Source organism: Diprion similis, chromosome 6 (assembly GCF_021155765.1).
Source record: "Diprion similis isolate iyDipSimi1 chromosome 6, iyDipSimi1.1, whole genome shotgun sequence".
Classification (NCBI taxonomy): Eukaryota; Metazoa; Arthropoda; class Insecta; order Hymenoptera; family Diprionidae; genus Diprion; species Diprion similis.
Window position 1 is genome coordinate 24,385,997 of NC_060110.1, and position 20,948 is coordinate 24,406,944.

General features: G+C 38.2%; 4 protein-coding genes across 4 annotated transcripts; 1 reads left to right on the forward strand and 3 right to left on the reverse strand.

The window, feature by feature from the left end:
• The first annotated feature begins 1,782 nt into the window (after positions 1-1,782).
• Positions 1,783-15,065, forward strand: LOC124407036 (60S ribosomal protein L44). Its single transcript, XM_046882831.1, has 4 exons — positions 1,783-1,836; positions 14,223-14,396; positions 14,544-14,660; positions 14,981-15,065. Exons 1-4 carry the CDS (start codon positions 1,786-1,788, stop codon positions 14,999-15,001), a joined length of 363 nt encoding a protein of 120 aa, XP_046738787.1. The 5' UTR covers positions 1,783-1,785; the 3' UTR covers positions 15,002-15,065.
• LOC124407037 (acidic leucine-rich nuclear phosphoprotein 32 family member B) lies at positions 6,861-13,130 on the reverse strand. The gene is made up of 3 exons (XM_046882832.1): positions 12,811-13,130; positions 7,657-7,834; positions 6,861-7,514 (listed from the first exon to the last, which is right to left on the reverse strand). Exons 1-3 carry the CDS (start codon positions 12,919-12,921, stop codon positions 7,447-7,449), a joined length of 357 nt encoding a protein of 118 aa, XP_046738788.1. The 5' UTR covers positions 12,922-13,130; the 3' UTR covers positions 6,861-7,446.
• On the reverse strand, positions 14,544-16,977 carry LOC124407035 (WASH complex subunit 3). Its single transcript, XM_046882830.1, has 4 exons — positions 16,789-16,977; positions 16,138-16,302; positions 15,699-15,979; positions 14,544-15,322 (listed from the first exon to the last, which is right to left on the reverse strand). The coding sequence occupies exons 1-4, from the start codon at positions 16,837-16,839 to the stop codon at positions 15,250-15,252; spliced, it is 570 nt and encodes a 189-aa protein (XP_046738786.1). The 5' UTR covers positions 16,840-16,977; the 3' UTR covers positions 14,544-15,249.
• A 1,319-nt stretch (positions 16,978-18,296) lies between these two features.
• LOC124406576 (serine/threonine-protein kinase 33-like) lies at positions 18,297-20,915 on the reverse strand. Its single transcript, XM_046882012.1, has 10 exons — positions 20,839-20,915; positions 20,724-20,774; positions 20,335-20,563; positions 20,151-20,255; positions 19,900-20,035; positions 19,375-19,545; positions 19,026-19,184; positions 18,705-18,856; positions 18,585-18,659; positions 18,297-18,476 (listed from the first exon to the last, which is right to left on the reverse strand). Exons 1-10 carry the CDS (start codon positions 20,913-20,915, stop codon positions 18,297-18,299), a joined length of 1,335 nt encoding a protein of 444 aa, XP_046737968.1.
• Positions 20,916-20,948: the final 33 nt, after the last annotated feature.

The following is a 20,948-nucleotide window of genomic DNA, read 5'->3' on the forward strand; positions in this document are numbered from 1 at the left end:
AAAATTTTAATCGACAATGTATTACATGTATTTCGTATTCAGCATATTCTAAACCAGAACTTGTTGAGGGTTCACTTTTTTTTATCTCGGACATCTTTTATTACTAGAAGTTTTTATAAAATAACTGCTTTTAATTAAAATAGCAATTATTCGTATAAAGACGCAAAATACATTCTTGGGTTATTCCATGCTATTAATGGGCACCCAGATGCCGGGCGTATGGTTTAAGTTCATAATACTTTGGCGAAACATACAGTGTAATCTCATGCACATTCAATCGAAGCCCACTATCTTTGTACAGGATTTGCAAAAGCATACTAAAATCTGCATTTAATCCAAATCCAGCCATAAAATCAATATCCCAAATAACAGATTAAAGAATAATAAATTATTTCATGGTAATGATGACGAGTGACAATGTATCTAATTGCAAAGGTCGCGAATGAACGGATGGTAGAAACTGAGGCAGCGAGCAACAACGATAGAAACGAGAACAGTGTGATGAACAGCTTCGAAAGGTTAACCACAGATACAACAATGCAGGGCATCCGCCAGCTGAATGAATTACTCAATCCTACCAGAGATAATAACGGATAACCATGCAGGCATGTGAAATACTAGTCAGACGCATAAAGATACAATGTGTAACAGACTACATCACTCTGTAGGATTTCCAGTGTAGCTTTGCACCCATCTCAAAACAAAGTGTATTTTTCGAAAGTGCGCGTGCTATTATCATCTGATGCAGCGTGGTGAAAATTTACATAAAACCGAATTATCTCAAATTAATTTTCATCAGATTCATGAATTAAACACACGGGTTGTACTAATCGAGTACTAAGTACTGCTGTTAACTCAATAATCTTCTGATATTTTGTTTTATCTTTTTTAAAGATTTATGAGACCTTTGCACGAAAGTGGAGCATGGGTGAAAATATGAAAATCCAATAATATAATAACTAGATACCATATAATTATTGTAGTACTGGGTAAGCCTGAAATCTTATCAATTTTCATGATTCTGATCAATCCATGCGCCGAAAAAAACTAAATAATTGACAACAACTTATAGGCATGTGCAATAAAATGAGCGTCTGTCGCCGTCCTCACCTCATAAAGACTCAATTTTTATGTACATACATGAGTTAAGAAGATTAATGTCGATCTGAGAGTCAGTTGTCGAGTATTATCGTTGAGCATGAACATAGCTGATCATTGTACTCCTAATTGACTTCTTTGCAACGAGTGAATTTGTTTCTACCGACATTTTCTTTTTGTCCACAACTTTTTTTTTGCATACACTATTCGTTGCATATGAATACATTTTTGTGATATTAATACTCTAATACAGAAAATGAACAAAAAAAATATTAGTATAAACTTCCATCCAACATGTTTATGAGATCAGATCGATAAATAGTGCCACAAACTCTTCGGAAAACAGTATCTTGTCGAATATCTTGTGTTTCATTATTGCTATTTTCGAACGGTCCATCAAATTTCGCACAATTTTCATACAATATACATATTATATATTGCTTTTAACAAAATCGTTGTTCAAAATTTGATGAAACGTATAAACTTTATTTGTTAGTTGCATGTACCTTAATCGTATGTATATGCAGTATACATAAATATACATAGGTATACGTACTATGTGCCTGAAAAGACTACAACTGTAATTTGGTAGGCAATAGTAAAACTGATATTCCATTTTAATTCTACCGATACGTGTATAAATTATACGAACAGACGACTCATCAATTTCAAATTTACATTGTTTTCATGGTTTCGACGATGTTTTTGGAAAGTACGCACGTGTGCTGTTGCGTATATGTAAATGTATGAATGCGGTGATACTCACTTAGGAATAGGGTGGGTGAGAGAGGATGGATTTATGTAAATAAATTTTTTTTAACTGTTATAATTATACATAGATATATAAATTTATATTGAAACGTACACTATTATTATTATTATCATTATTATTGTTGTTGTTGTTGTCATTGTAAAACAAACTTGAACCCCATATTTTCCCGACGATTTATAGAAAAAAATTTATGTGATCTACCTATTGCAGGTTCTTTAGATCGCATTTTCGTGCTCAATAAAATGTATATTACCATGTCACTAGCAGCAAATATGCACTATCAATAAAATATTTACAAAATGCAAAATCCCTTAGATCTTTTGTTCTAGAGTCAGTACATTTGAGCTCCTAAATTACTGGAAACATCATTTAAATTTAAATCAGTAATTCTTCGTTTCTATAAATGCAACAGGTTTTGGAGATGAAGCTGATCGCTGTTTTGCGGTCAAAAAATTCGTTTCGTTTATTGAATACTAATGGTTTCTCACGCAATCTCGATGTAGATAGTAGTTTGCTAATGTCGAGTTTCTGTACACTCATCAACTGCTCTAAAATCAGTCCGGAATTTCATAAAACTAAATATTAAGATTCATCCGTTGTACCAAAAACAGTGTTTAATTATTCTTAAGACCCTGTAAAAACAACCCTTGAACTACGACCTCTTCTTATCTACCGTAAAATGAATTATAATAATTGATACTCCGCTTTCTGTTATCATTTGAAAATATTTTTCCATCTACAAAGGATTTGTTCTTTCTGCATCATTAATAGCCTGCTTCCCCAATTACCTGCATACAGATTGCTTATTCCAAGCAGGAAGAAAATAGTATACATTTGAATGCTATTATATGAAACAATATTGAAAAAAAATTTACAATCATTTTAAAAAATGAAGTCACGCAAAAATAATTAACCTGGTTGTGAGGCAAAAGTACGGATGGTAGAGGTAAGAAGCAGTATCTCATATGGGTTTGTAACTCAAAAAGTATCCGCCAAAAAGCAGCAAATAGTGGTTCAACAAGTCACCGAATGGTGCTCATAAGCAATAAGAGTCATAATCTGATTGGCGCTTGGTAATCGGGTCCAATGTGATTGGCGCTTTGTGGAACTTTTGCTGCAGCCTTCATAGACAACAGTTATACTTCATCCGTTTATCATTCACATGCCAATCGGACCGAAAGCAGTTCTGTCAGTTGGAGATTCTCCGTATTCTACGTGATACACGGACACGGAGAGGCACAGGAAGGGCTCTATTCGCCGCATGCGATATCTTCTAAATCATTTCTTCTTGATGACTGTGATACAATTCACTACCTCTTCATTTGGCAGTAGCGATATTGGCGACCAATTAGATATAATCATGAAACTAGACGAAAATTCGGGCACGAGTATTATGAGTTTAGGTATCACGCAGATCGAAGATCAAAGTTTGCAAAGCTGAGAAAACCAGACTTGGCTGAATAGATTTACCTTCTGGAACGACGGTTGAAAAATCAATGTGGACCTTGGATGAAATTTTTTAATTTTATTATTTAGTAATTTATGGAAAATATTTTGGACATATTTTTGTTATTTCTTTGTTTCATTTGAAGTAAATAGGTTGAAAACAATTACCGTGTGACATCACTATGTCAGAGTATATCTATACGTATCGAAAGAAAACAGCGAGATTGAATTGCTTATAATTTTGACAGTCAATTTTTCAACGGAAATGAAAATTTATAACCTGATTACTTTCACATACTTCACATTATGCACTTTTGAAAGTCGACCTCTTTTTCCAACGATACTTCCTTGTTCCTCGTTGATGTTCATTTTACCCGCGAATCGTAAATATAGGTATACGCGTAGTATTACTCCGAATAACGAAACACCAAATGAAAAAAAAAATGTGTTCAGCTAAATACCCGTACATTCGGATCATTTTTAACATCGTGAAATAAACACTTTATTGAATTAATAAAGTATGTACGTCAAATAAAAAATGCTCGTATAGATTTTCAAAATGTATTTCATTAAAAATACAATGAAAGATTTTTGTTATTTTTTTGTTGTCAAATCTGATGGAATGGGCAGAAATATAATATCTGTAGCAGTGTTGGTTGAAAATGATGAAATGCTTATCCTGTATAAACTCGCCTGGACAAGATACATACAAACACACGAACCGAACTCTTACAATTAGCATAACATCTTGTTATGTTAGATAGCAACATCCATAACCGTGAGCGGTGTGTCACGATTCCACAATATACCTATATTCATTGTCTACGTGCCCAACAAGTCAGGTATATATCTACAATGTCGTACGCATTTGTTTGTAAACGCATTTCCGCAATTCCGAGCCCTATTAACGTGCCCGCAATTTTTTCTTACCCCTACACGGGTTGTTACCCTAACATGGTTCCATTTCCTAGCTTTAATTTTGTTCTGCCAGAAGTACTTGGGGTTGAAATTTTTAAATAAAATGCTGCTCTATCATTCGAGGAGTTGCAAATACAGGGGTTGCGTATTAGGATGTACTTCGTACTTGCTCAGTGATATTAAGGGGGTCGTATTTGCAGAAGCACCGTGGCGTGGTGGAAATATGCCCATGTCAAGCAACATGCTGACAAAGTTTACTATCATTCATAGACTGGCGCTAACGGTGTTTTCTGGCTCGCCGAAGACAATTTTCCATTTCATACGAGAGGTACAACGTACGATATACTATAGATAAACAGTATAATACAGTACACTTGTATCAATACGAAAATTTAATTTGATTCCACTGATTTTTTCGACCAAGTGCCCAGCGTTACAGCACCGTCTCTGTTAATTCAATTAAACCTCGTCAGTATCAGTATTTCTAAACGTCTGTATTCTTTCTTTAACCGTTCTACAGAATGGACACTGTAATAATATTAGTACATATGGATATTGAAAATAAATCCATACTGTTACATACTACATATGTACGACGAGAACAGTGTTATTCTTCTTTTCTTTCTTCGATCTAACTGTGATTTATTTAACTACTTCCTCGAAAATATTTGTACATTAAAACGTGGGACATTGTCTCGCATTCAAATTATTATCATTATTTATTATTATTATTAATATTATGCAGCTATGGTACAATGGTATCGTAACCGCAATGTCTCATCACCTCACTTGCCTACCAGTCTCGCAAGAATAAGTTATGACATTGAAAAATAGCACATCTTATTACTTGCATCGTCACTCTTAGAGGTCATAATTTTCTAGATAAATTATACCAATCAGTTATTTACTCAATTTGATGGTGATGGTTACTTTATTACTTAATAAAAATTTAATGAAACCTAAACGTGAAGCTATGTATCGCCAAATCAATTATCCGTGTTACCTTATACTACGAAAGTTTCGTATGACATTTTTTTTGTTTGTTTTTTATTTTGTTTACTTTGTTCGGTGGCTGTAACAGCCTGCAGTCGAAGCAATCGATCTGATCATTCGTTCGAATTAGAGTAAAAAATATTTAAGCATGGCCTGAGTGTGCATACCTTGAGGATCTCTCAAAGCGGCCTTCCCGCACACACGGCAGAGGCAAACTGAGAGCCGTTACCGCATATTAATTGGTCCGCTGCAAGAGATTCCCACTGTATACGAAACTACAATGATGTACTACATGTGTAGTACATCCGAAGTTATGAAACCTACCCACGGTGGAGTAATCTCAAATATTAAAAGTATTTTTGCCGATCGACGCCGTGTAAGGCGCGTATATTCATGAATCCTTTCTGCAGGGAATAGAAGCAAACAAAAAGGCGACCACACGTTCCTGCGTTGCGTGTAGCATCAGCGCTATATTGCATATATACAGATATTGGCGATATATTAAAATACAATGTCCTATACGTAAAACGATGATCAGAAGAAATGAATTTGAAAAAAAAAATTGTCTTCAAGTTAATTATACATGAGTTTCGTACATGTAAATATGAAAACGATGTCAACATAAGAACGCACTTGAACGGAAAGAGTATTTTCAAATAAATAAACAAGTTGCTGTAGTAATACTATTACTATTATCAAAATTACATTTTGTGTTATTTTACAAAGAGTGACCACAAAAACGAAACCGCAACTTCATCGTTAAAAAGATGGTTGGGGGGGGGGGGGGGGGGCGCAAGATTGTTTTGTGCAGCAAAATTATTTTAGCAGATAAAAAAAACTGAATTTTTTCTTCCTTGCTCGTAACTTATCTACATTAGACGCAAAACAGTTTCGTCAAAATTATATCGAGAACGAATATTGGAAAAAGATTAACAATTTGTTCATACATGACAATACTCTCTCTACTCAGAGTTCGTTGTATGCCGTGAGGATTCCCCTACCCCCCACGTGACGCTTTCATGTATAACGTTACGTAATATCATAATCGTCAGTATTAATAATAAAATGTTCCTTACTTTATGACTTTATACATGCTATGTATGATAATTATAACGCAACGTTAAAGACACACAATTACTCATCCACACTGATTTTTCGGCGCATGCATAATTCCATACTTCATGTTTCATATCGTCTTTGAGGCAAAAGTGTGAAATTCTGTAAACATGATCGGCGCTGTAACTGTAATGATCAACTGACGAAAGCTATTTCACGGTGAATTGTCAGATTTTCCCTACATGCATTTGAAACAAAAACAAGGCGTAAGTATGGACAATTATAATTCATATTCTTCGACGCAACACGACTTCTCAAATTCATCGATTATTCACGAATTTCACACTCGTGCTATTACAAACTCCCTATTATACGTTCGTTCGTCTATATGCAATAATAAGATACTCTTGTCACACGTGCTAGGTGAGAGACATTCGTCGAACTACGAACGTAAATTTCATTTAAAATGTAAAAAAAATCGTCACCCCATAAATGTCCATTTTACACTATTTAAATACAATAGAACTTTTCTTTCTATCTTCTTTACTTTTTTTTTTTTTGTTTTGTAGGTTTTTTCTTCGTTTTCTCTTATATATATATATCTTAAATAAGTTTTCATTATAAAACTGTCCCTTGAAAAAAGCCAGTTATCGGACAAATACAATTATTAGGTTGTTCAAACGAACAGCATATTACAGGTTAAACATTTTACGTGGAAGTACAGTTTTGAAAATATTTTTGTTTTGTAAGAATGGTTTTGGCTTTCAAGATTGAATTTTTTTTAAATATTAACAAATTCACATCGGCATTTTTAATATTACTATCATTTTTATGTGGAAGTAATTTAGTTTAGTCATGCTGAACAATCTAATAGCATTTGATGTTGGCTAGCTGGGGGCCAGGATTGCGAAGGACCAAGACAATAGGGCTGCGGCGTCCAAGTGTCGGCCGGTCGCAACTCTGGCAAGGTGGCAGCCTTTTTAAATTGTATATCGCGGGAGCACCCCCTAAGAATTGGGCCGACACGCGCCAACACTTTAAATCAACTCCTCAATATGAGAGTGAATCTCCCGCTGTCTCGAACGATGATGGCGCCGTCCACCCGTTTTCCGTCTCCCGCCGCCTCCCGTTGTCTTTCGTGCGTACGTTTCATACTTTCTTCATTATACGTCGTCGTCATCGTCATCGCCGTCACCCTCTACTTCTCCCTCCGCATCGTCGTCTTCCTCGTCTGAAAATGATAATCATCCAAAGAATTTAGTGATGAACGGTCGCTGGAATGGGAAGAGGATCATTTCAATTTGCAAGAAACTATGCTGTTTTCAGTGCAAATTTATTTAATGAAGAGAACAAAATTTTGCATTAAAACACACCTTCATCTTCAACAAGATCATCCTCGCCTTCGGGGACATCATCTTCGTCGTCGTCATCGTCTCCATCCCCATCAACTTCCTCCTCATCGGCGTCAACTTCGTCATCAACGTCCTCCTCCTCAACATCGCCATCTCCGTTTTCTTCCTTTTTCTGTTTCTTTACTTCTTCGCTCTTATCCTGAAAAACAAAACAACACCTCATCTTTACATCGTCTTGTATCTTCTTCTCGAGCTTTTCAATTGTTATTTATATTACTATTTAATTAGTAATTATATAAAGCTTGGTTTACAATAGACGCATACGTTCCCGTTCCCGCAGAATAGAAAGCTCTGGTGCACAATGAACGCGTACTGGAAGCGCGTGACCAATGAAAAGCCGATGCCCCTACCCAATGGGTATTCAGTGAAAGAGCGGCTGATAGTCTAGTCTCACGTGATTGGTCGAACGTTTATAAAAATTAAAATATCACATATTCTACGCGGGAACGTATGCGTCTGTTGTAAACCGAGCTTAAGTGAGACTGCTTAAGAGGGGCAGGTGCACACAATTCACTGGTAGCTGTTTTGCTATGCGACATTACATTTCTCAACTCGTGTTACGTATGTGTGTACTCCTTTGGAAGTTCAAATGCAAAGAAGCAGAAATCACCAGCAAGAGGAGTATAAGAGTCGTGGAATGGGAGAAAGTTGAGCATAGAGTGTGTATAAACGAGAATTGGTCAACGTCGGGACGACTGTTGCATAGAGGGGGCAAAGTTAATGGCGGAAGCGTAAAAGATGCGGAACGAAGAGACACAAAAGTCAGAAGGGCTGAAAGCGTCAGACGATTCAAAAGAGAAGAGATGAGCGTAGGTACACAATTCGAAGTTAGCTCTGTTAATATAATGGCAGTAAATCTGGTGATTTCTTCAATAGAATTTGGTAAACTGTTTCGCCACTTTTTAATCTAATCTCATACAGCGATCTTCCAGAGATCATGTAGGACAGAAATTTATGATTCGATATGACCTAAACCAAAGAGCTATGATTCTTGTCTTATTTCCGCGTGATTTATACGTTGAATGTGATTCGACAATCGGCAATTTACTAGCGCCATCTAGAAAGAGAAAACTAATTCGAACGGCAAGACTGACGGTACTGATGGGAGGTGGGACCTATATATATAATCTCTGAACTACCGCGAGTGCCGCCATTTCTACAATCCATCTACAATGTTCTACAGAACAGGACGCCTACACCACCACTGTGCTGTTCGAAACTTGCGCGAAGGGGGTGGCGGCTGTTGGTGGTGGTAGTGAATTGAGGGAACAAAAGCAAAGGGAAACTTTGCGCTACACATCGTGACTGTAAGCTATCGGAGTCTGGCTGTTGTAGCTCGGTTCGGTTCTGCTCGACTCGACTCGGCGTGGCGTCCGAAGCGTTTCCACACTATGCGGAATCCTTACGCCGATGGTGTCCCCTTCCTTTCCCGCCCCTTGCCGCTTCGCTCCGTTCATCGCAGCCCCTCTACTCGCCGCAACAACTCGGCCGTTATACAATAACGTTGAGAACTGTATAATCGAAGATGAAGAATCATATTGTAATAGCAAAAAGAATATGGAAAGTAGGTGTACCTACTAAACCAAGAGACAAGGAGCTCAGAGACGAGTCGATACCTACGTATTAAGATTTGCTTTGTCATCTTGCGGTTCGTTTTATCGCTAAAAGTGTTGAAAATACCAACTATGGAAGCATATTCACAAAGTTATTTATACCGAGCTAAGAGAATTATTAAAGAAAAATTAATGAGAGCTTAGTAGAGTTCATGACCTCGGAGTTTATTCGGTGACATAATTCCAGTGTCGTCGACGGTCGATCGCGAGCTTCTGTTCCCCCGGTGCTTTTTTTGCCTTTCTGCGGAATGGAGCAACGGCATACACCTCCGCTATACACAGGTATTGCAGCGCGGGAAAAGAACTTCTGCTTCCCTACCCTCGTTCTTAATCGCAGGTTGCATCGATGAAATGTCATTTAGCGAGTTTGCCTCAATCCTCGTCGTCGAGTGCACGACGACACGTGGTTATTCCGGCTATATGCAAGTTCACATGTATTTTGTCGCACGACGGCGAGAGCGCAGCGATCTACGATGGTCAGATTACCCATGACCCCGCCTTCGTGTGTGTATGTCGCGGTCTCTGCCGATAACAAGGGGAGAAGATGGAAAGATGGAAAGATGGAAAGATGGAAAGAAACGACTCGTTTGGTTCGAACGGATTATTTTGCTTGCCTACTTTTAGTTCCTCCTTCTAATTATTATTAAAATAACATGTTATCTGCCACAAAAAAAAATGTAAAAGATCAAAAAGAATTCAGACACTTTGATGTTACAGTTTCGTCCGAATTAATTTGACCTATGGAATATCTGATCGATCGATTAGTGCATGCATTGAGTGCTTTGCCAGTAGTCAGTAATTTTATCAGGGTAAACAAGAATTATCCTGCTTACATATAACGTGGTGAGAAATCAAAGGTCGAAATATTTTCGAGCCAAAAATTACGGCAATAAAAACGATGGAAAACATGATACAAATATTTTTGTCCTTTTGTTACCTTATTTACATCTTAATATTTGTTATAAATATATATCTGGAAGTACCCGACGACGTATGCATAAATAACCGCAATTCCGCCCTCAATACGCATACCTATGCGCGATGTATTATATACTTGGGATATCTAATTATTTATCCAAATAGCTCATTCTTCGGCTACGTTACGTCGCCTTGACGAGATTACGATACGTTACATATGTAACGTAAGAGCATTAAGGACGCCCAAATTCAGATAACAAGTTGCAATGATACGTAAGCACTGTGCAAATAACGAACAAAGTTTATCACTTGAGTGTGCCAGTGGCATAGGGGCAGCACATGCGAGAGAAACGATGCCACGCCACTCTGTTGGTAAGGAAGAATTTCTAACTTATCTGCCGCGTCGCTCCCGCCAACAATTTCCTTTAGTGATTCTAGAATCTGAAGCCCAACGTACGCATAGTCTTGCGTCCAACCCTATTGCCACACGTATCAAATGATGTATGTACAAACGAAAGGAATATCCTAACAAGTTATTCAAGGACTTCGAACGGAAAACCGAGTACAATATTCCACTCCATAAAAACACGGTAAATACCCAGCGTCATGACGCTCGAAATATAAAATATATGTTACAATTTCTGCGTGAACTCCTTCGTTAATTATTAGAGGGGGGACATTACGATACTTGTTCAGCATGGGCATTGGTCATTGCATATTGCTCAGCGTATTGATGCAAGATCATGTTTCAAGCTTAGTTCTAACTCGCTGCAAGCGTGGATAGTGGATACCAAGCCACTGTACAAACGGAGCGCCGGCTTGATAATCACAGGTAGATATGTATGTGTATGTGTGTACTGGCCGCCTCTCGTCGTCGCCGTAACGTATCCCCCTTGCCGCGCCGCTAACCCTAATCGTCTACTTTCCACCTTCTAGCAATGTAACGTAGTTTACACTTTTCACTTTTTAACATCCAAGAGTTACGATATCAAAATATCTACATAGTTATAACCAAATATATACGGAAGATGGAAATTCTTGTATTACACATCCCACATCTATACCTAGCCAAGTTAAATTGAGACATGGTTTGTAGAGCGGCGATATCGTGAATTTTAAATTAGCTCCCAATCGAGTGGACGGACGGGTGGAAAGGATGAATATGAAACAAAAATCGGAATTAGTAATTCCAACAACTAGAACTAGTCGGCGGTTCGTAAGGGATGAGTTATTTATAACAGGGAGCCAGAATGTTAGGAAGCTGTGATTAATCTCTTTTTGTCGCAAAATGGTACGTTCAATTCGCATAACAGTTTACGCAGTTTTGCTTACTACTATTGGGCGCCATAGCGTGGTTGAAGCATCAAGCGACACAAACGCGGCAGGCGCAGTAGCGGCGGCATCGGGTCGTGAGAAAAATGCGCGGGAGCCCCCAGTTTTCCAATAAAATGATAATAATAACAATAATAATGATAATGATGAGAAAAAACAATAATTATAGTAACGACCGTACCGATGATGTTGATAGCAATAATAAAAGTAAGTTTTCTTTAGCATCAACTGGCCGCCACGATCAACAACAGCAGCAATAACAACAGTAATACTCGAAACAGTAATGATAGTGATAATAATCATACGTAATAATGGCGTCATCGGAAGGCCGGAAAATTAACGAGATATATTTCTTCGGATGGGTTAAGCGAGACTTCTATAGGCCTTTATAATGCACAAATATGAGAATGAATGTCTCGGAGGGTAGGGGGCAAGCATAGGTAAAGAGAAATGAAGATCGTCGCAACAGGAAGAAGAGAGAAGAGAAGCGAAGCGGACAGAGGAGGGAAAGAGTCGAGTACGTAACAAGACGCGCCGGCCGGCATTTCTCACATGGCTATCGTCATCGGTGCGTTGTAAACTACAATTCTACAAAACTACTGCTACTAATAGAAGCGTTATGTAGCGGGGTGAAATTTTTCATCGCACACCGCCAATGTATAAATGTTAACATCGCAGGGTGACACGTATACACCGCAAAGCATCATAGATACACGCATAATACACACAGACGTGAGCGATACGCATATCGTACCAACGACGCGCGCGCGAAAGGTTCACCTACTTTTCGGAGTGAAATAGGTGGCTGCGTGTGTGCGCGTGTGCGTAGGCATGTGTGTATGCAGTGTACAAATGTCCTCGGTTTGGCGACATATTTGATCCACGCGCGTGTTCAATTGCATGCATCACGGAGGAGCTATAGTCACGCCGTGTAGGGAGATATGGAAAATATTTGTAAAAATTACGGGATAGGCACGCGATTGTGGCGGGGATAGCGGCGAACGAGGCGAACCCCGAGCCAAGATGAAGAATTGAGGGAAAAATGTTGCAATTACGGAGCGTCCGCGTCGAGAGTGTGGATTAATTGTTGTTATGATGCTTTCGAAGCTTCGCCGATCCACCGTACTAGACACGTCCGTGTATTTATATATATGTATATATATATATATACATACATCTATATATATATACATATATGTATGTAGATACTTATATGTTTAATACACAAATAGAGGGGCAGCACACAACTTACCTCAGCCGGCCTTTTCGTTCCCTTGATTTCGCATTTCGCGTCACCTGAGCTCTTGTCGTTATTATCAATCACCTTCTCGACGGCAACGTCGTTATTCTCCTTGGTACTCATGATGCCGGTGGTTTTTTTCTAGTTTGGTAATTATTAATACGTAAGAAACTTGTGTGCCTTCGATGCCTCGGTTTCGGCGTGGGACACGACACAACGACGGCGGCGTCGGTTTCCGGCGAGTGCACGAAACGTTTACAAAAGCGGAGGACTAGCGTATCTCGGAACGGACTCGAGCGGACTACTTCACTCACTCGGCGTACGTCCAACCTGGCTTTGTTCAAAAATGAAGATGGCGCGGGTTTGAAGCTCGATAAATTCCTGATTGGTCGATCTCTCTCCTGGCCTCGCCGCACCTGAAATGCACCGATTAATAAAGCAAATAAATTTTGACATTTCATGCGAAATTATTCAACCCTTATATCTTGCAATCGGTATCTATATTGTATAAATAAAATTATTCACTTCCGCGGACGAGGGGTTTGAGAGTACGAAGCGTACTTCGGTGCCCTGGTTCGAGGCTTTGTCGCTTGATTCAAACTGGCTTTAGCGCTGCAATTCGTCGATCAAATTGTTACTCAAATTAGGTCCAAAAAAGTTTTCCATCAATATCCAAAATCCTATTTCGCAAAATAATTAACCGGAAATAATTCAATCTTGTTAACCTTCCTGACGAGAAAAAGCCGGCTTACCTACCAAATATACGTAGGTATCGCAGCGGCACGTGATGCTCGTACTCGACAATGAATAACATAGAGAAAAAGATTCCTATTTTATTCGTTATCGGTTCCTCGCTCGAGATATTGATCGACAGAAGTATCGGAGGTTGAAGAGATCAGAAAACAGTAAAATATACTGGTGTTATACGTGTGCGGAGAAGCCTGCGCAGGCATTCCGCGCAGCTAACAGCCATTTCCGGCTTGCCTCCGCTTCCTTTTTCTTCTAAACATCCAAGATGGTAGGTGAATCGTGTGTTTTACTTTACGGAGTTTCATCCATCAGCATCGACTTGCAAAACGAATAGATTGATTTTCTAAATGGAATTATATCATAATCAAATGACTCGAGCATTATTTTTACATTCATATTTCACTTCAATCGCCAGTTCGCGATCGCGTTCTAAGGGACGACATGACAGACGGTCACCATAACCTCGAAATCCTGTGCTGATGCTAATAAACGTTGATACGCTGTTCAAGAATCAGTTACCAACGTGGGGACTAGATAAGATGGACAATTCAAAAGATTTCATGTTCCGCGCTAAGTTTTTACTCGACGTGAACATCTCATGGGACTTTTCAGTCTGCATTTTACACAGGTACCTGCATCCTCAGTTCAACTTTTAACTTTCGTTACCTTTACAGGTGAACGTACCCAAACAGAGGCGCACGTTCTGCAAGAAGTGCAAGGTCCACAAGCCGCACAAAGTCACCCAATACAAGAAAAGTAAGGAAAGGCATGCGTCTCAGGGCCGAAGACGTTATGATCGTAAGCAGCAAGGTTTCGGAGGTCAAACGAAGCCCATTTTCAGAAAGAAGGTACGCAGTCTTATTTAAATTTACTGAAACCTTGTTTTTTTATATTCCTGGAGTTGTCATGCTTGAAGCTTCTGCAAAACTGGACTATTCGATCAGTATTCTATAACCCAAACAGCATTTTATTGATTGATGTAATTTTTCTTGCAGGCTAAGACCACGAAGAAAATTGTGCTAAGGATGGAATGCACTGAGTGCAAGTACAGAAAGCAAATCCCGCTCAAGCGATGCAAACATTTCGAGCTGGGAGGTGATAAGAAGAGGAAGGTGGGTCTTCGAAAACCTAGTATATCTAGATCGTTTTAAATTCGGTGCTGAGATGTGTGGAAATTGATCGGAAATAGTTAGACTTGTTCAAGTCCTTGCTGCGATTCAAATAATCTCAAAATAGTCTCAAAACTTCAGACAGTGAGATTTCAGAAGCGATTGAAACATTTATGGAAATTACAGTTTTATGCGAATTTAAAAAATTTGTCCCCAGAAACTTTTACCCACAACTTGCGCACCTAAACTGAATGGAAGTGACATGCATAAAAATTAATTTAAACCAGTAACCAATTGTAAAACATTTTGTTTTCTGTTTACAGGGCCAGATGATCCAGTTCTAAACCTTGCGTTTAAGATTGTAACTATATAAACAAAAAAATAAAATAAATCGTTCAAGATTTGAAATGTGTTTATTTACTAAATGGTTATATCAAACAATAATGCATACATTACGTTTTTTTTCCTTTTCTATCAACTGGGTGTGCCAAAATTTTTGCAGCATGACAAAAATTTTACTTTGAGAGCGCTGTGAATACTCTTTGCACCTTACTGTTTCATATGCACACTTCTTTTAGTCTTCAGTTTATTATCAAGCATCATCCTCATCGGTAGTTGTATTTGTTTCAATTATTTCCGTTATTGGAACCAGCTGATCCGGATTACTGTTTGAACATCAAAGTGTGTTAAATTCTTAGTTACACATTCCGTGAATGTGGTCTATATTTAGTATACCTTGAAACAAGGCACACATTTTTAAACTATTGGCATCCTTAATACATAATCAAACTATTCAAGCAAGTAATTTGAAGTAATTTTGGAATGAATCTGCCGATTCCAAAATATCTGCATTTGTATTGTCGAGGAAATATAAAAGAGATTACATGATGGATCTTGAAAAAATATTACGTATTGACAAACTAAAAGAAAGGCTAAAATAGGCTTGTGAGGTTCGTTTGAAAATTTAAGATGTAAAACAAATTCATGTATAAATAGTGTAAATATTAAATGTTAAAAGAGTTACTTGCTGGAAATACTCACTCTAGCAAAAGTGGATCTAGACCCTCTTGTTTCATTTTCAATTTGACAGCCTGCGCGGGTACGCCAAACTGAACCATTTTAAAAAATTTTGCATATCGAGGATCTTTACTGATAGGTTGTGTGTTACTAATTTGATCTTTTTCATCAGTGGATTCAGCTTTCACCTCTTCAACCACATCTGGTTGATCTTGTTCCATCAATTTCACTTCTTGATTGTTTGATTCAGTGGTTGGTGGAGAGTCAGTCTTTGTTGGAAAGTCAATTTCTGGTATTGACGCAAGCTGATAGAAGGGCACAGCGTCTTATTTGAGTTATTCACACACATATTATTTGAAGTGAAAGTACAAAGTAGACTTGACACTTGCGAACATTCTCTCTGTGGTAATGTGCAATTCTAAATGAGGATCTTAAGATAACTAGTAGTAGTAGTTTCGCTTACCCTAGATTCAAGGATTCCTAGTGACGCTTCTACTTTTTGCAATTTATTCTCAAACTCGAACAGTTTTTCCTCGCAAGACAGAGCGAACTTGTTTAAAAACGTTACTGTATGTATAATAAAATGATTAACGAATGTGATAGTTCTTTTCTGATGAATCGCCGGGACCTAAAAACAGGTATTATTTTTTAATTGGACATGGTAATGGACATTCAAAATCCAACTACACAAGTTTTCGATTTTGATAATTCTGTTCAGGCTAAGCGCATTAAATGTTGATGATCTATTTATGCCAGGTAAACCTCTTGACCCTACAGGTCATATGAACGTCATTTTGGATAATTACACCATAAGTACCCAGATTCAAGTAACTGACAGGCCCAAAATCTAGTTTCATTACGCACATCGCTACACAAAGAAAACTAATTCTAATTGGCTCCCAAGTAATTAGTAGAAGTCAACCGAGCGCAGAAAATGTTGGTATATGAGAAACGCGATTATCGTAGATGACTTAGCAATTGATATGTAAATTAATAAAAATTTGTACTGTCAAATGAAAGTGGATGAGGAAATTTCTGACATTGAAACCGAGGGACGAAAGATATAGTGTTGTACCTAGTATAAAGGACTAATTTGGGTAATAAATTAACTAACCTTAGTAAAGTCAACGGTAGGTTCGATTATCGGAATCCCGTAATCGTTCATGTTGCACAGTTTGCTAAGAAGAGAGGAAATATTTTAAAATGTAACCTAGAGTCTCCTAAGGTGACGACTTCTGATAGTCAACTGATTTCTGACATTTCTCCATTTGACGTACGATTTGACGTTTCGTTCCAAGAGACCCTCTGGCAGACACTGGCGGAGTCACCCACGCTTGATGACAAATTTGCGCGCTATATTTGAACAGACTACTTACGTGATCTTGTAAGCAACTCTAATAATTCATCAATCAACACATTTAACTTGTTTTTAACACACAATGAATGGAATTTGAAGCGGCGAATTTTTGTAGCTCACACGGCTTTGCAGTATCAGTTGAAAAAATAAACCTTACAAATCCCACCACACAATACGAATGACCAAATAAATCGAATTTAAATATATCCGCGCCTATAATTGCACATTTTCTAATTAACTATGACAAAGGTATAAAGTGTTTGAAAAAAAGTCTATCGACATCGAAGTAGTTCAAATTTCCTCTTTAAACGGTGTATCTTTATTATGAAAAACGCTGCCGTATCACAAAATCTAATTGATAATTATCGTTGATATTAATGCATTATTCATACAATATAGTAGTGTGTATAGCTTATAAAACAACAATAGATTGTTAGTAATCTCTATAAACGTCCGCATAAACTAAATTTGCAAGCCTGAAAGATTACAGACATATATTATGATAGATGCGCAGTGTTCTTTGGTGTTATTCTAGCCGGACTTAATTGTGCTTATCAAATAATATACATATATTTATACCTTCTGCCCATAATTATGCATAAATAATTATATTATTTTATTCTTCTGAATCCAAATTTTTCCTGTCAATAATCAGTTCTCTCTATAATTACAGAATAAAATATGACAACCTAGTCAATCGTTTCACGTTAAGCATGCAATAGGCCTGTCTGTGGTCGCACAAATTGTTATTTCACACATCTATATGCGTAATGTTCGAAATTATTCATTTTCTCATTGACGATTGCTGAGGTACAGTGGCTTGGTAATTCGTCCGATACACTCGTTTTCGCTGAGCCTCCTTCCGTAGATGAACCAAATTAGAATCAACTTTAGCTGCAACGTGACTGAAGTCCGGCAAGCGAGAAGAGAGGCGACGGCGCTCAGAGTTCACGAACTTCTTTTCAACGACTCCGGTGGACTCTGTCGACGAATTTCTCACAGTTTTCCTACATAACGTATGCGATTAATGGGTCATGTACACTAAGTAAGATACCAATAAACGTACGATACAGTTTGATTGACCGTGTCTTTAGGGATGTTGGAGGTGGTGTTGGGGTCGGAGACTCGGACCGTCTGTCCAACGGATACTTCGGTTTCCGAAACTCTTCCCAAGTTGGAGTTGGCCGCGGTCGATGGTTTCGCCGATTCCCGAAATTTGTATTTGCTGTGGGGCCAGTCTTTCGCAGATTTCTCGCTGCAAAGACTCATTCTCGAAGACCTTCGCCCTGCAGCCAAGCGAGGTGGCTCATCGTGCACGGCAGGAATGAAGCGCGCAGAATTGACCGCTTGAGAACTCTCTTCGGTCTTGTTTGAATTTCCTTGATCCGGCGTTTCCTGTGAACAATTCTTAATTGCGGCGCAATTTTCTGCTGCGATGAATTTCGCTGCTGGATGAAAAGATTTAGTTTCATCTAACCAGGGTGTTAGAGCTCCGCAGATTCATTTGTTTTATAGTTATAGTACATACAGATCAGCTCCAGGAATTACCTTACCATCATTTCCGTCCTCCACATTCTCATCATGTCAAGAACGTTCGAAGAGTGAGCTTGGAGCATCGAATGATTACCCTGTGGGGCAGGTGAAGGAATTTTTTTCAGAGAGAATTAAATCACCTTTGATGCATTGCGATAAACGTTTACGTATTGGTTCATGCTTACGGCTATCCAGGGGTGATTTTCAACCTCAGCTGCGGTAACGCGAAACGCCGGATTCTTCTGAAGCATTTTGCTCAGCAAATGCTTTGCTCCTTCTGAGCAAGGTAAACCTTCGGTCAGAAGTAATGGAAGTATAAGTTTCAGTGTAGTTTATCATGATTTAATCTATCAACGTGCGATACAATGTTATTACATTATTACACCTAAATATAACACGAGAGTGATCCTAAAATTCGTTCAAAAGTTACTGTACACGGTTCGTGAATCACATCTACGCACCCGAAAAGTCAAGCTCTTGTGTTTTAACGAGCAAATGAAGGTGCTGATCGTTCGTAGAGTAAAATGGAAACTTCCCAACCAGCAGGACGTACATTATAATTCCCATGGACCAAACGTCGCACTGCTGGCTATAAGATTTAGTGGCTATCATTTCTGGCGCTGTGTGAAGAAGACGTTGGCGATAAGAATCCGTTTTTAATCAAAATGAAATAAATTTGAACACCTATATTGTACTCAAATGTCTTGTATTGGATCCGAGTAAGCTATTATTAGCGAATGAGTAATATTATGTAATATTATATAAGACTATCCTGATCAGGGTATAATATTTTTAATAGAATTTATTTACCCATGTAAGTAAGCGTGCCGCAACAATCATGCAACATGGTTTCGTATCCCGTACCACCCCGCACCGCACTAAGTCCAAAGTCCGTTACTTTTATATGTAAATCGTCGTCCGGATTTTGCGGATTCGCAGCGATCAGAATATTTTCCAACTTCAGATCACGATGAACGATGTCTGTACAGATATGTTTTGAAAATAGTATAAGACAATCGAGAACCTTTGTACAGAATATATGCAATCGATCCTTAACAAATTAATACATGATATATACCTTACTACTTAACTACAGGCATGTTTCTTTGCAGTGATCAATTAACAGGTTTGAATACTTCTGATATACAGTTTCGAAACGAGTCTCAGGTTGAAATGGAAGCATTCGAAAATCGGAATAATCAAAGCTATTTAGGTGCTCCAGGAATTTAGCGGTTTAATGGTTTAGAGCCACATTAACAATACGCTTTATAACTATAAGCACTTCAAAGGATGATACCTATATTGATGGGTGTATACTGCAATAATTTCACTGACCGTTTTTGTGTAAGTAGGAAAGAGCACCAGCCAAGCTACGAATAACGGTTAATGTTTCCTTTTCTTCGAAGCGTTTCTTCGCTTTAAAAGTCTTTGCTAACGACCCCGTGCAAAGCTCGAATATTAAATAAATTGCCTATGAACGAAAAACTGATTCTTTAGTATATAGTATCTAGTAAAAATATTAGTAAAATTTTATAAATATCTCTGAACCAATTGTAACATAGGCGTTACTCGAAAATTATTTTCACCTTCGGTGATTCGAAGACTCGGTCGAGGAGGATTATGTTCGGATGATTGACCAATTTTAGAATATGGATTTCCCGTTCGACGAGCATTATTCTGGAGGCACCAGCCTAATGAAAATAACTTAGTGGTCCACATGAGAATTGAGTATACAATGATCTTTATTATGTAATAAATATTTGAACGTACTTGAGACTTATTGATAATTTTAACCGCCCAATTAATCCCCGTTCCTTTGTGACTCGCTTTAACGACAGTACCGAAGCTTCCTTTCCCTAAAATCTCACCGAACTCGTAGATCCTCTGCAATTCAGCGAGGTCCGTAATTCTTTTATGGATCAAATCTCGCTCTTTCAATTTAGTCGAGTGCGTTGATGAATGTTTTTGAAACATAAGTTTGATCTTTTTACCCCGTAACCTGTGCCTGTCATGTCAAAACTGAAAATGTGACAGCTTTCGCTAAGTTACTAAATAAAAAATTACTGCTCTCCGATGATTAAACGCTCTCAACACATCAGTGTGTGCGATTATTTCTAAGAATTAATAGGAACCTTGTATCGTTATTAATAAGGAGTTACGGTGTTGATAATTTGACAACAGTGATTATAGTGTCCAATCTTTCGACCGTACTTTAGTGTAAGGTGAATTTAAATTGATCGCGCGCTTGGTCGATGGGAAAGGAAATTTTTTTACCGTCTGGTCACCAGCCCCATCTGTAAATTGAGACGGAAAATTTCGTTGACTCTGAAGGTTGTTGCGTGGTGCAGCATGTACCGGCACCGTTGCAGCAGACTCTCCGAAAA